Source organism: Carcharhinus amblyrhynchos, chromosome 6 (assembly GCF_965287045.1).
Source record: "Carcharhinus amblyrhynchos chromosome 6, sCarAmb.v2.hapA, whole genome shotgun sequence".
NCBI lineage: Eukaryota > Metazoa > Chordata > Chondrichthyes > Carcharhiniformes > Carcharhinidae > Carcharhinus > Carcharhinus amblyrhynchos.
This window is the reverse complement of record NC_137329.1, coordinates 14,522,067-14,534,251: the sequence shown is the minus strand read 5'-3', so window position 1 is coordinate 14,534,251 and position 12,185 is coordinate 14,522,067. Positions and strand designations below refer to the sequence as shown.

Sequence of the window (12,185 nt, the reverse complement as noted above, 5' to 3'; positions counted from 1 at the left end):
AAACCTCTCTGTACCACTCAAGTTCTGTAATTGCTCTTTTAGTTTAATAGCATACTGCTTTCCTATTCCTCATGCCAAAGTGAACAAGTTCACATTATATTCCCACCTTCCAACCTTTTGCCCATTCATAATCTATCCATATCCTTTTGCTGACTCTCTGCATCTCATTTTTTCCTACTTATCTTTGCATTTTCTATCATACATCCAGTCCCTTCTCATTGACATTGTAGATAGTCAAGGCCCTAGCATTGATTCCTGTGGCACTCCACTCGTTGCAGTCTTCCAACCTGAGGACCTATTCATTCCTACTCTTCCTGTTTGCTAACTAATTCTCTATCCATGCTGATGTGTTATCCCCTGCACCATGACCTTTTATTTTGTATGCTAACTTCTGATGTCGCAATTTAGCAAAGAGGTCTTTTGGAATTCCAAGTACACCACAACCACAGGGAGGTTCCTCTACTAAACCTTCATTGCACTCAGCTTTAAGTTAGGCATACTAAGCCGAGATGAGTCAGAAGATATCATTCATGATTGATTAGGAAGGCAAACTGAAGGGGAAGTGTTTCTGCTGACAGATTTGAGATTTTGTTTTGTTTCAGATTCAGACACCTGCTCGCTATGCTATCGAGATTATATTTACCGAAATAAAAAAGCAGCAGTTTTTGTTTTAAAAAGGTTGTTGTAAGACAAAGTACCTTCCCTGCTTTAATATATTTTAACATTTAGGATAGTAAAGTTAATGCAGAAATGCCCTTCAGGCTGTTAAACAGCTGGGTGTAGTGTCACATAACTCAATTAAGATTCTGCCAAAACTGCTCAGTTCAGAACTCATTACACTCTTGGTTCAAAAGATGGACAAAACAAGCTTAATTCCAAAAGGCAAATCATATTTCAAACCCGAGCACCTGATATTTTAGAGACAGCATTCACAGCATGTAACATCTGGACCATGTCCAAATCCTGACAGTCCACGTTGGCACAGAAACGTGGAGTGCTTACAATAACAATGTTGATTTCAGAGCCCAGTCTATTCTTAATTCACCACCATTTTTCAACTTCACATTGCTAATTTATCATGCTAATAACTTATCCATAGACTGTGTCATGAAGTAACTGGAATGTTATCAATTTGTATTAGACATCAGGTCAGTGGTTCACTAACCACAGTGACTAAGATTCTGCGAAACAGACAGGATCTTTCACCTTGATGGTGCGAGTTCAATGTATGCAATTGTATATTAGCGTTCCTTCATTCACCCAGTAGCCTGATGCACTCAAGTGAGAAACTGCTCAAGGACTTTAGCAAACATGCACTGGGACTCTGGTAAAACAGGCATTTAAAACAGATTAAAGACTTAGACTGATGGACAAAAGCCCCAAAGACACCAGGAATGGATTTCCAGGCCACGAGGAGGACAAGTAGGAAGAAGCTCCCAAGTCAACCTGGTCTAGGGGCCTGGAGGATGAATGTGCAGATCTTCATGCATCAAGCGGAGTCCGTGACAGAAGCCAGAGTAAGGTCTCCCAACGACCAGTACCACGCTAGCACAGTCCAAAGTAGTGATAAAGGGAAAAAAAATTGTGAAGCACTTGATCTGCACGGTGAGTAGAGGGGTGGGGGAAGATATCTGTCATGGGTGTCAGTTCTCTTGACCTAAGCCACCCAGCCTACTCAACTCTTGGAAGAGCAGGAAAGCATAGTGCAGCAAAGTATTCAACAGGCACATTGCTGAACCTGTCAAGTTAGATGAATTCCTCCTCAGCAAAATCCGATAACCGTGGCAAAATTCCATGCAACTCGCCCAAACTCTACATTGCGTTTTATCTCATTATAATTCAGAAGGCAGTGGTCCTCGATTACCAATCCATTGGAAAAATAGTGTCTCAAAGAAAAAAAGGTTTGAGCTACAACGTTAGATAAATGGAGAAAATTGTACAGTTTATAGTTAACATTTTAAAAACATCTTGGCATGTTTTACGATGATCCTATGAAACAGTATGACACTGAGCAATGTAAGATAACCAGCGGCTTGGCCAAAGCAGTGGGACTTAAAAGGAAGAAATGAGATATGAGAAAGATGGAGGGAAGGAATTCCAGAGCTAATGCACAACCACCACTGGGGAGCCATTAAAATTCAGCTCTAGAAGAGGCCAGAATTATAGGAGCCAAGATACCTTGGAAGATTACACAGACAGACTATGGAGTGGCTTAAAAATAAGGATTAAGACATCAGCAGCCAGTGAAGATCAGTAAGAACAGATGTGATGGGGGAAAATTATGCACATCTTGTTGCAATTTAGTCAATGCCTTTTCAAATTAACTTGGCTTTGGGAATTCAACATTCACCTCAATGCAGATTTTCACACTAGTTTTTTTCTCCCTCCCCAACAGTGTTGGGTTTAACAAGTGGGAGCCAAAACACAAAAATTTCCAAATATATACATAAGAGTCCATTTATGAATTTGAGGCACAATTATTCAAAATCCACAAGTCCCAGTAATCTAACTTTGAGACAGGAACAGGAAGTTGTTGCCAATGGCAGCTGCAGAAATCTCATGGGCAAAAACAGCAGGAACATCAGGCAAGATGGCCAGGAAATCATTCAGTTTTTTTCTCTGTGAACAGCTCACGAGAAAGTGTGGAAGACATGGAATTTACCCAATGTGTTTCCCAAAGGGAGTCCTGCCTTGATGTTAATACAGAGCAAAATAGTCCAGGTCTGTCAACCAGGAAGTTGGGGGTTGTGTATGAAAACAATCGAGCCAATTCTTCTTCCACCTATCAATCCCAAGAGGGGAAGGATCACTTACTAAACACCGCATTTTTTTGTTCCCATTCTTGGATTCAGGATGTTGAAAAATGATTGGCAAAAATGGATAATTGTGGTGGTGCATACCTCATTGCAGAAACTGTATTATAATCATCACAAGATAGTTGGAGATGCCTGTGAAAACTCAAACTAATCACATCAATTACGAGGGGGCACAGCCTCAAGATAAAAGGGGGGCGGTTTAGAACGGAGTTGAGGAGGAACTTCTTCACTCAAAGAGTGGTGAATCTCTGGAATTCTCTGCCCGTTGAAGTGGTGGAGGCTGCCTCGCTAAATATTTTTAAGACGCGGGTTGATGGGTTTTTGATAGGAGAGGGGATTAAGGGTTATGGGGAGAGGGCGGGAAAGTGGAACTGAGCAGTGACAGATCAGCCATGATCTTATTGAATGGCGGGGCAGGCTCGAAGGGCTGGATGGCCTACTCCTGCTCCTATTTCTTATGTTCTTATTATGTTCTTATTACACAAAGGGATTACTTACAAGTAAATATCCACGAAATTGATTGTATATAATAGCAGTCAGTAAATTCATTAACAAGTATGTCCCTGGAGGAAACAAGAATTAAACGATTTAGTTACAAAATAGAAGCCAACTTCCGATTTAGGTGAACAATCCCCCATCAACGTTTCTGGTTTTGAAACAGCTTTTAATATAACAAGGCAGTGTCACAATACGCACAGAATTGCCCAATCATATTATTACCACAATGAAGAATTTATCTTGCCAAGATCCCAGGCCCTTGGAAAACATTCAACTACAGTGGTAATCAAAGAATCAAACACTGTTCTAAAGTTCAACTATCTAAGCTGGTGAAATACAGCAAGTTAAATTGTGCTAGAGTTAGAATCAAATCCAACAATTTGCAATTGCGCAGATTTTTTTCATTCATTCATGGACATCACTGGCTAGCCAGCATTTATTGTCCATCCCTAGTTGCCCAAGGACAAATGAAACCATATTGCTGTGGCTTTGGAGTCATATGCAGCCCAGACCAAGTAATGACGGCAGATTTCCTTCCCTAAAAAGGAACCAAACTCATTAGTGAACCAAATGTGTTGCCAACAATTGATAATTGTTTCAAGGTCATCAGTAGATTCTTAATTCCAGATTTTTTTTTATTGAATTCAAATTCCACTAGCTGCTATGGAGGGATTCGAACACAGATCCGCAGAACATTAGCTGAGTTTCTGGATTAACAGTCCAGTGATAATACCACTAGGCCATCATCTTCCCCCATTACTAACCTTAAGTGCATCTCAAAAACACCTTGGCTAAAAGAGATAAGTGTTTGAAATGAGGGCTGGATAAAGAGAACAAAATGATTTTTTTTTGAAATGATGGTTTGTGGTGGGGGAGGAGTTACAACATTTTCACTGGTCAACAAGCAGAGGAACAAAGGCAGTGGGAAAGGGAAACAGGGTTGAACCAGGTTAACAAGATGATAAAAGGCCATCCATCCACTTCATTCAGGTGCTAGTCGTAGGTCTGCAACTCAAGAGTCTCTCTCCATACCTGCTCAATGCAGCTTCTGTTCTGACTTTTGGCCTGAATGTGAGCTGTATCTGTATTTAAATACAATGATTTTAAAAAAAAACGTAGCAGACTGCTTACCAATAAGACTAAAGGTAATGAAGAAAAGAGAATAGGCTCGATTTCTTGAATAGGCTGGGATCATCACTGCAGGAAAAAGAATGCAAGATAAGCAGCATGTAGGAAAAAAAAACATTTTAATGTCCAAGGATTGTTAAACATTATCCAGTACACAGAAGACAATGATATATTTTTAGTCAAATGTACTGGATCAGAAATTCTCATGCTACCAGTACATACAAGCATTAAAAGATTCACACATAGCAATAGCAGTGCATCTTCCAGGAAGATGCTTCCTTCCAAATGGTAACTACATATAATCTTTGCTGCTTTACCTACTGAACAGGTAATAATAGTCTTCAGCCCTAATGACCAATGGCTTGAAGAACAATCCATGTGATGTGGAGTGAACTGAAGCTGTTTCATGTCCTTGGACTGGAAGGAGTCACTCTCAGTTTCCCTTTTCATTACATCCAGGTGACTGCCTACTGGCAGATCGAGTAAAAACTATCCATCCTTCCTTATCCCAAGTCACAGACTAATGCTGAGGCTGAGTGTCCAGGCTCAAAAAAAAAATGATCACTTAGACTTTGTTTTCATAAAATCCCAGGTCCAATATCAATACCATTTTAAAGGGACGTGTGGGGCAGGATTGGAAGAGTTGACAAGAAAAGGAGGGAATAACAAGGTACGTAAACAAACGTGGTAAAAGGGTTAAACCTTTTCACAAACAGCAAATGATACCAGATCAACTGTTAATTGAAATCAGGTTGATACAGACAGGACTTTTGTTCAGCAAAAGTTATAGGTGGCTTTGATCACCAAATCAACCATGGTTCAAGTGAAGGGCACAGCAGGCTTCAGGGGCTAAATGATGCAATCTTATTCTGACATGAATTGCTTATAATAAAAGTCCTGTTTCATTGCATTACAGCAGCAAAAAAAAAATGCTTAGCTCATAAAACTCTTCTGCAAGAGATTTCCTGGTTCTGATTTATCTGAACAAATTGACAGGATATTGACATATATTTCCTCTGAATTCAATCATGCAAACAAGGGCTGATGGCACAGAAGCACATTAATAAATAGAACCCTACAGTGCAGAAAGAGGCCCTTCAAGTCTTCACCAAGCACAATCCCACCCAGGCCCTACCCCCATATCCCTACATATTATACCCACTAATCCCTCTAACCTACACATCCCTGGACACTAAGGGATAATTTCTTAGCACGTCCAATCAACCTAACCCACACATCTTTGGACTGAGAGAGGAAACTGGAGTACCCGGAGGAAACCCACACAGGCATGAAGAGAATGTGCAAACTCCACATAGACAGTGACCCGAGCAGGAAATTGAACCCAGGACCCTGGAGCTGTGAAGCAGCAGTGCTAACCACTGTGCCGCCCAAAGAGGGGGAGGATTCCAAGATTTACCATCAGGGTTGTTGGCTGTTGTTAGCAGCACCAGTAATGAGGTCAAAGACTCGGGCAAATTCCGAAAATATGTCTTCCATTCTTTGTCATCTTCAGTAACCTACAGAGAGAAAAGAAAAAGCAAATCATCAATTTTAGAAACAAAGCTTTGTTCCTTCATATTGAACATGACTCAGGATTCCCAATGGCTTAAGGCCACAGGAAAATCCAAGAGGCCAAATGAAAAGCAAACTGGGGTGTGCATAATAAATTAGACGCTTGCACATTCTCGGACATTGCCTCTCATTATAATAATTCTCTGCTGACCTTTGACCCTTTTATGTTCTATTTGCAATATTTTATCTGACACTTTCCCATAAATCTTTCTTGTCGTCATCTGCTGTTTAAGACCTCTGTATTCCCATCTTCTGCTCCAGCTATTTACTTTTCTGCTGAATTCTCATCTCCAGAGACTTAAGGTTCAAGCCCACAATATTCACAGAAATGATGAACTCTGTCTTGGGTATCGCAAATTGAAGGAAGACTTGTGCACCGGTGAACAAATACCACAACCCTACCCAAAGATGGGGTTTTGAACTTTGTTCCCTCAAGAATGGCACAGAACCTTTCACAGCTTCAACATTTTCCTGCATTGGCACTGGACGAGCAATCCAGAGACCCAGGATAATGCTCCAAGGATCCGGATTCGCATTTCATCATCTGCTGTGATGGGATTAGAATGAAAAATCTGGATAGTGACCATGAAACTATTGTCAATTTTAAGCAGTGGATCAAAGCAAATTACTGTGGACCTTAGTTTTGACAAAGGGTCATCGGGACTCGAAATGTCAGCTCTTTTCTCTCCTTACAGATGCTGCCAGGCCTGCTGAGATTCTCCAGAAGTTTCTCTTTTGGTTGATTTTAAACACCAATTTGGTTCACTAAAGTGAAGGGTTTAGGGAAGGATATCTGTCATTCTCACCTGGTCTGGTCTACGTGCGAACCTAGAACTGCAATAAATGTGGTTGACTCTTAAATGGTCTTCGAAATGGCCTAGCAAGCCAGTCAGTTCAAGGGCAAATGGCCCAGCCAGTGACACCCACAGCCCGCAGATACATTTTTTAAAATGTTGTTCTCCACTACTGAATTACAGAAGACAGATGTGTGCTACGTGGGAAACATGAAGCCGGAAATAAAAATGATTCCAATATTAGGGTAAAGTCAAAGCAGTAGGCCAGGATCCAAGCATGGAGCACACTGGGTTTAGAAAATCAAGGCAGCGAAACAAGTCGATGCAGCTGGAGGAGGAAAGCTGAAAAGATGGAGTACACCAGGTGCCCCATAAAATTTTCAGATGTTTTTCTACTAACTATTCAGCAACATTAGAGCTGTAAATATCAAGCACGTGCATCTTTATGCTAAAATGGCTGAAAAAGCTGAATCTTGTGAAGAGAAAAAAAACACTTTACTCATATCGATGAAAAGCTGGAGTACTGTGTGCAGTTTTGGGCGCCGCACCTGCGCAAGGATATTTTGGCCCTGGAGGGAGTGCAGAGGAGGTTTACTAGGCTGATACCGGAGTTGAGGGGATTGAGCTATGAGGAGAGGCTGAATAAACTAGGCTTGTACTCGTTAGAGTTTAGAAGAATGAGGGGAGATCTCATTGAGACGTATAAGATGATGAATGGGATGGATAGGATAGAGGTGGAGAGACTCTTCCCGCTCAAAAAAGACAGTAGGACTAGGGGGCACAGCCTCAAGATAAAGGGGAGGCGGTTTAGAACGGAGTTGAGGAGGAACTTCTTCACTCAAAGGGTGGTGAATCTCTGGAATTCTCTGCCCGTTGAAGTGGTGGAGGCTGCCTCGCTAAATATTTTTAAGAAGCGGGTTGATGGGTTCTTGATAAGAGAGGGGATTAAGGGTTATGGGGAGAGGGTGGGAAAGTGGAACTGAGCCACGACAGATCAGCCATGATCTTATTGAATGGCGGGGCAGGCTCGAAGGGCTAGATGGCCTACTCCTGCTCCTATTTCTTATGTTCTTAAAAAGACTAAAATATCTTGAGCAATAATCCTTGGCACACGTTAAACCAAAGTAGCTTTACCTGAACTCGTGTGAAGAGCAGCATGGCAATCATAGTGAACAGCAACAGGTGCAAGGCTAAAAGCAGCAAAACACTGTTTAAAATAAAGCAAAAAGCATGTGGTTTACATCTTTTCCCCCCTAATAAAACAGCATAAAATTATGGCAGTTATAATCCTCAATGCGCCGTTTCCTCACCGACCCTAGCAGCTTCTATTGATCTGTATTTCCTTTGGTAAATATTCAACACATTCATTGGCAATATAAATCCCTTCAATTGCCAAATGACAAGCATTAACATTAAACTTTGAAACAGCGACTAAAGTTTTAAAGTTTGTTAGTGTCATACTGCAATGAAGTTACTGTGAAAATCCCCTGCGATCGTTAGCTCAAAAATCCTGCATGGCCTGCTAATAGAAAACTAAATATTCTGCGCTTAGTGTCACACGTTAGGTCCAAGTTCAGGCACTGATAACAGACAATTCAAGAAGATGTAATAATTTAACATGAGCAACACAGTGGTCAGCACTGCTGCCTCACAGCTCCAGGGACCTGGGTTCGATTCCCAGCTTGGGTCACTGTGTGGAGTTTTCATGTCCTCCCTGTGTCTGCGTTTCCCCCAGGTGCTCCGGTTTCCTCCCATAATCCAAAGATGTCTGGGTTAGGTTGATTGGCCATGCTAAATTGCCTATAGCGTCCCAGGATGTATAGATTAGTGGGGCAAATGTGTGGGGCTGTGGGTATAGGGCCTGGGGTGCAATTGTCGTCAGTGCAGACTCAATGGGCCGAACGGCCTCCTTCTGCACTGTTGATTTTCTATGAATGAACACAAAGACCGCAAGCCAACAATTACTTCAAGTAACCAAGCTTGCACAGACACAGCTAGATGAGCATGACTACAGTTACTGAAAAACAAAAGGTTCAGCATATAATCTGATTACCAGCTTAGATTGTTATATTAAATCATGAGGAAATTGCACGCTCGAAAGCTGCTCAAGTCTTTACCTTGTGATGTGTGGTACAGTTTGTCGGAGGCAGTTAAATGCCTTTTTCATTAATGATGAATTTTGAAGAAGGAAGAACGGCCGCAAAATTCTTCTCACTCGTACCTTCTAAAATAAAAAGGATGAAACATTATCAGCACAATCTGAGCACAGAAGCCCTCTTTATACCTTGATAATAGACACGACTGTACGCTGCCAAGCAGGTTAAAACGTGTCACAAAGAGCTACAAATTTATATCTTAACTAAAGTGGTTGAAGACATAAATCCAGCTGAAATCATACCCAATGTACTGTTCACGAAGCTGTACTGATGTCTGCCATGCAACCCCTTCAACACATTGCATGAAAAAGACTTTCACTGCACATTTTAGGCAGTGGGACAGTACAAGAGTTGACCCTGGGGGAGGCAGGAGGGGAGTGAGTAACAGTCATCTCAGGAAGTCCATTACAAAGAAAGCAGATTTGGTCACAGGTTAAAGGAGTGCTACCTGGATCTGGCATAGAAAGGATTAACGTGGGAGTGGGTACTGTGATGTAAAGAAACTGGACCAGAGTCGAGATGGCAGAGACACGTACAGGGTCAAGCACAGAGACAGGTCCTAACTTAGGCCATTCATACTGTATAGGTGTATGCAGTTTGGTTAATAAACACTGTTAAATTACACAAGACAAAATTACTTCACGAGACTGAGCTACACACATCTTTGTTGTATTGTAAACCAATGCACATGTAGTATCACGTGGTAACAAGAGAGACATTTGGGAGATTTTCCCCTCTCTTCCATCCTGGATTGTAAGCAAGCAACATCTGTCTAATAAATCCCCACTAGCTGGTTAAGTAACGCACTGTGTGGAAACCTTTATCCTTTTATTTTATACAAGTGAGACGACACAATCTTAACACCATGACATGATCACTTTCCTGTTTGACAGCAGCTACATCAAGTGCAACAACTTCCACTCCCAAATCAAGAACAACAGTCAAAACTTGGAATAAATGTGAGGTTGCAAAGATTTGATTGTATTTGTTCGAATATACTGACATGCAATGAGAATTTATATCAGGTACCTGGAATAGTATCTGCATTACTGAGTACAAACGTATCTATTACTTTCAAGGCACATCTTACCTCCTCACAACATAAGGACAGGGATACTATCCAATCCACAATGGAAGCAGCAAGAACAAGAATATAGGCAATCAGCCATTTTGACTTTTGGAATTCTTCCCATCCTAATAAATAGCTCTGTATAAGATAGAGTTTAAGAATGAAAATCAACAATCAGCTCACTTCAAGGTTAAGAACAGTCTGCCACGCATGAGAAATCAATTGACAAAAAAAATACATGATGGTGGTTTTAAAGAACCACAGAAAGATATTGAGTTATGGAACAAAACCTGATTATTGTTGAACAGAGACATGTTCCCAAAGCTTTTTGTCATCAGGACAGGTACAGGAATGCCAAATTTCAAACCATCAGTTTATATCACAGGAGGAAAAATGGTGCTGGTTGGTGGTTGACTTGTCAAGATTGGTAGGCGCGTCTCTTTTCAGCAATATTGGATTTACGCCACCAGGTTTGTCAGCACAGTACTTCAATGAAGCAGCTGACGTCACAAACACAAAGCACCCCAACTAAGTTACTGTCAACAAACCTATTTAGTGCTTAATACATGTAGCATAACATTGGATCCAATTGCTAGATAAACAAACAGTGCACATTGTCACTAAATTATACTGGCTTTCTGCAAAGTGGAGCACCGTCAGGACATGCGGACTGTGCTCTACTGTAGCCCGAATCTTCGGGTCAGTGGCAGAGCTGGAGCACACAGCACTGACCATGCCTCAGTGCAGCCTTATCTTTCTGCAATGGAGCCTTTGGAACCTCTGTGGCTTGAGTGAGGACCCATTAACAATGAGAGAAGTGAGATCTAGTGAGGAATTGTACAATGCCATAGCCCTTTCACCACATGGATTGAAGAAATGCCCCCATTGGAGGTCAACCTTCAGTTCAAGACTGTTTTTAAAATGTATTTATCTCAGTAAATTTTAGGTCCCCCACAGTCCTGTACTGTGTATGGTATTGATCTCCTTACTTAAGGAAGGACGTAAATGCGTTGGATGTAATACAAAGAAGGTTTACTAGACTAATACTAGGAATGGGTCTTATGAGGAAAGATTGGACATTATGTTTTAAGAGTAAAAAGGCATTTTGATTGAAACGCAAGGGGTTTTGACAGGGTGGGTGTGGAAAAGTTTCCTCAGGAGAGAATCTAGAACTAGGGGACACTGTTTAAAAATAAGATGTTATTCATTTAAAACAAATGAAGAGAACCTCTCTTGCTCTCTCTGAGGGTGTTAAGTCTTTGGAATTCTCTTCCTCAAAAGAGGGAGGAAATCATAAAATCCCAACAGTGCAGCAAGAGGCTATTCAGCCCATCGAGTCAATACCAACTCACTGAAAAAGCATGCCATCCAGGCCTGCATCTCTGCCCCACTCCCATAACCCTGGGCCATAGATCCACACATTTATGGAAGGAAATCAGAGCACCCGGAGGAAACGTACACAGATGAGGGGAGAAAATGTAAAGCCCATATAGACAGTCTTCCAAGGCTGGAAATGAACCCAGCTCCCTGGCACTGCTACCCAATATTCAAGCAGAATCTTGGAATATTTTTAAGGCAGGGCTAGATAGATAAGCAAAGGGGTGAAAGGATATTGGAGTGCTTAAGAAAGTAGATTGAAGTCACAATCTGATAGGCCAGGATCTTACAGAAAATCAGGTTCAAAAGACCTGAGTGGCTTATGTTGCCTCCTAGTTTGAAGGTTCATATGAACCCTCCAGTGCTGCTCACCACAGCCCCAACATTGCAACCTTCCCACCACATGCTCAACCCCTTTCCTTCAAAACTCAACACCAACAATTCCCAGTCCGGCGAAGACATGCTAAGAAAGCAGACAAGGTGGCGACGGCCGGGAAGCAGACTCAATGGTGCTTTGACACTGACTCAAAAACGCAGCGTTCCAGAAGCTTAGGAATGGCTCCAAATGAATCAGGGTAAAAATCTGTATGGGTACCATGAAAATGGTTAACATTCACATGCTGTCATATCCCAGGAACCATAAAGGGAAGATGTCCCTGGAAACATTTCAGGAAAACTGGAAGTTTCAGGAAAGAGTGTACAAATGGCCTCCCCAGAACTTTGGATGTGACTGCAGCCCTTACAGCAAACACCACAGTCGCCACTCAAAAATGTT

The 12,185-nt window shown here is 41.6% G+C and overlaps 1 protein-coding gene across 2 annotated transcripts in view; it reads right to left on the bottom strand.

Moving 5' to 3' along the window:
• Positions 1-12,185, bottom strand: part of tpcn2 (two pore segment channel 2) — a 51,182-nt gene that overhangs the window by 28,806 nt on the left and 10,191 nt on the right. For both annotated transcript variants that reach the window (XM_080189930.1, XM_080189931.1), the window contains exons 6-11: positions 10,055-10,171; positions 8,926-9,032; positions 7,943-8,015; positions 5,860-5,959; positions 4,446-4,511; positions 3,315-3,379 (exon numbers count right to left, since the gene is read on the bottom strand). In XM_080189930.1, the coding sequence (XP_080046056.1) occupies positions 3,315-3,379; positions 4,446-4,511; positions 5,860-5,959; positions 7,943-8,015; positions 8,926-9,032; positions 10,055-10,171 (528 nt within the window). The remainder of the gene's footprint in view (positions 1-3,314; positions 3,380-4,445; positions 4,512-5,859; positions 5,960-7,942; positions 8,016-8,925; positions 9,033-10,054; positions 10,172-12,185) is intronic.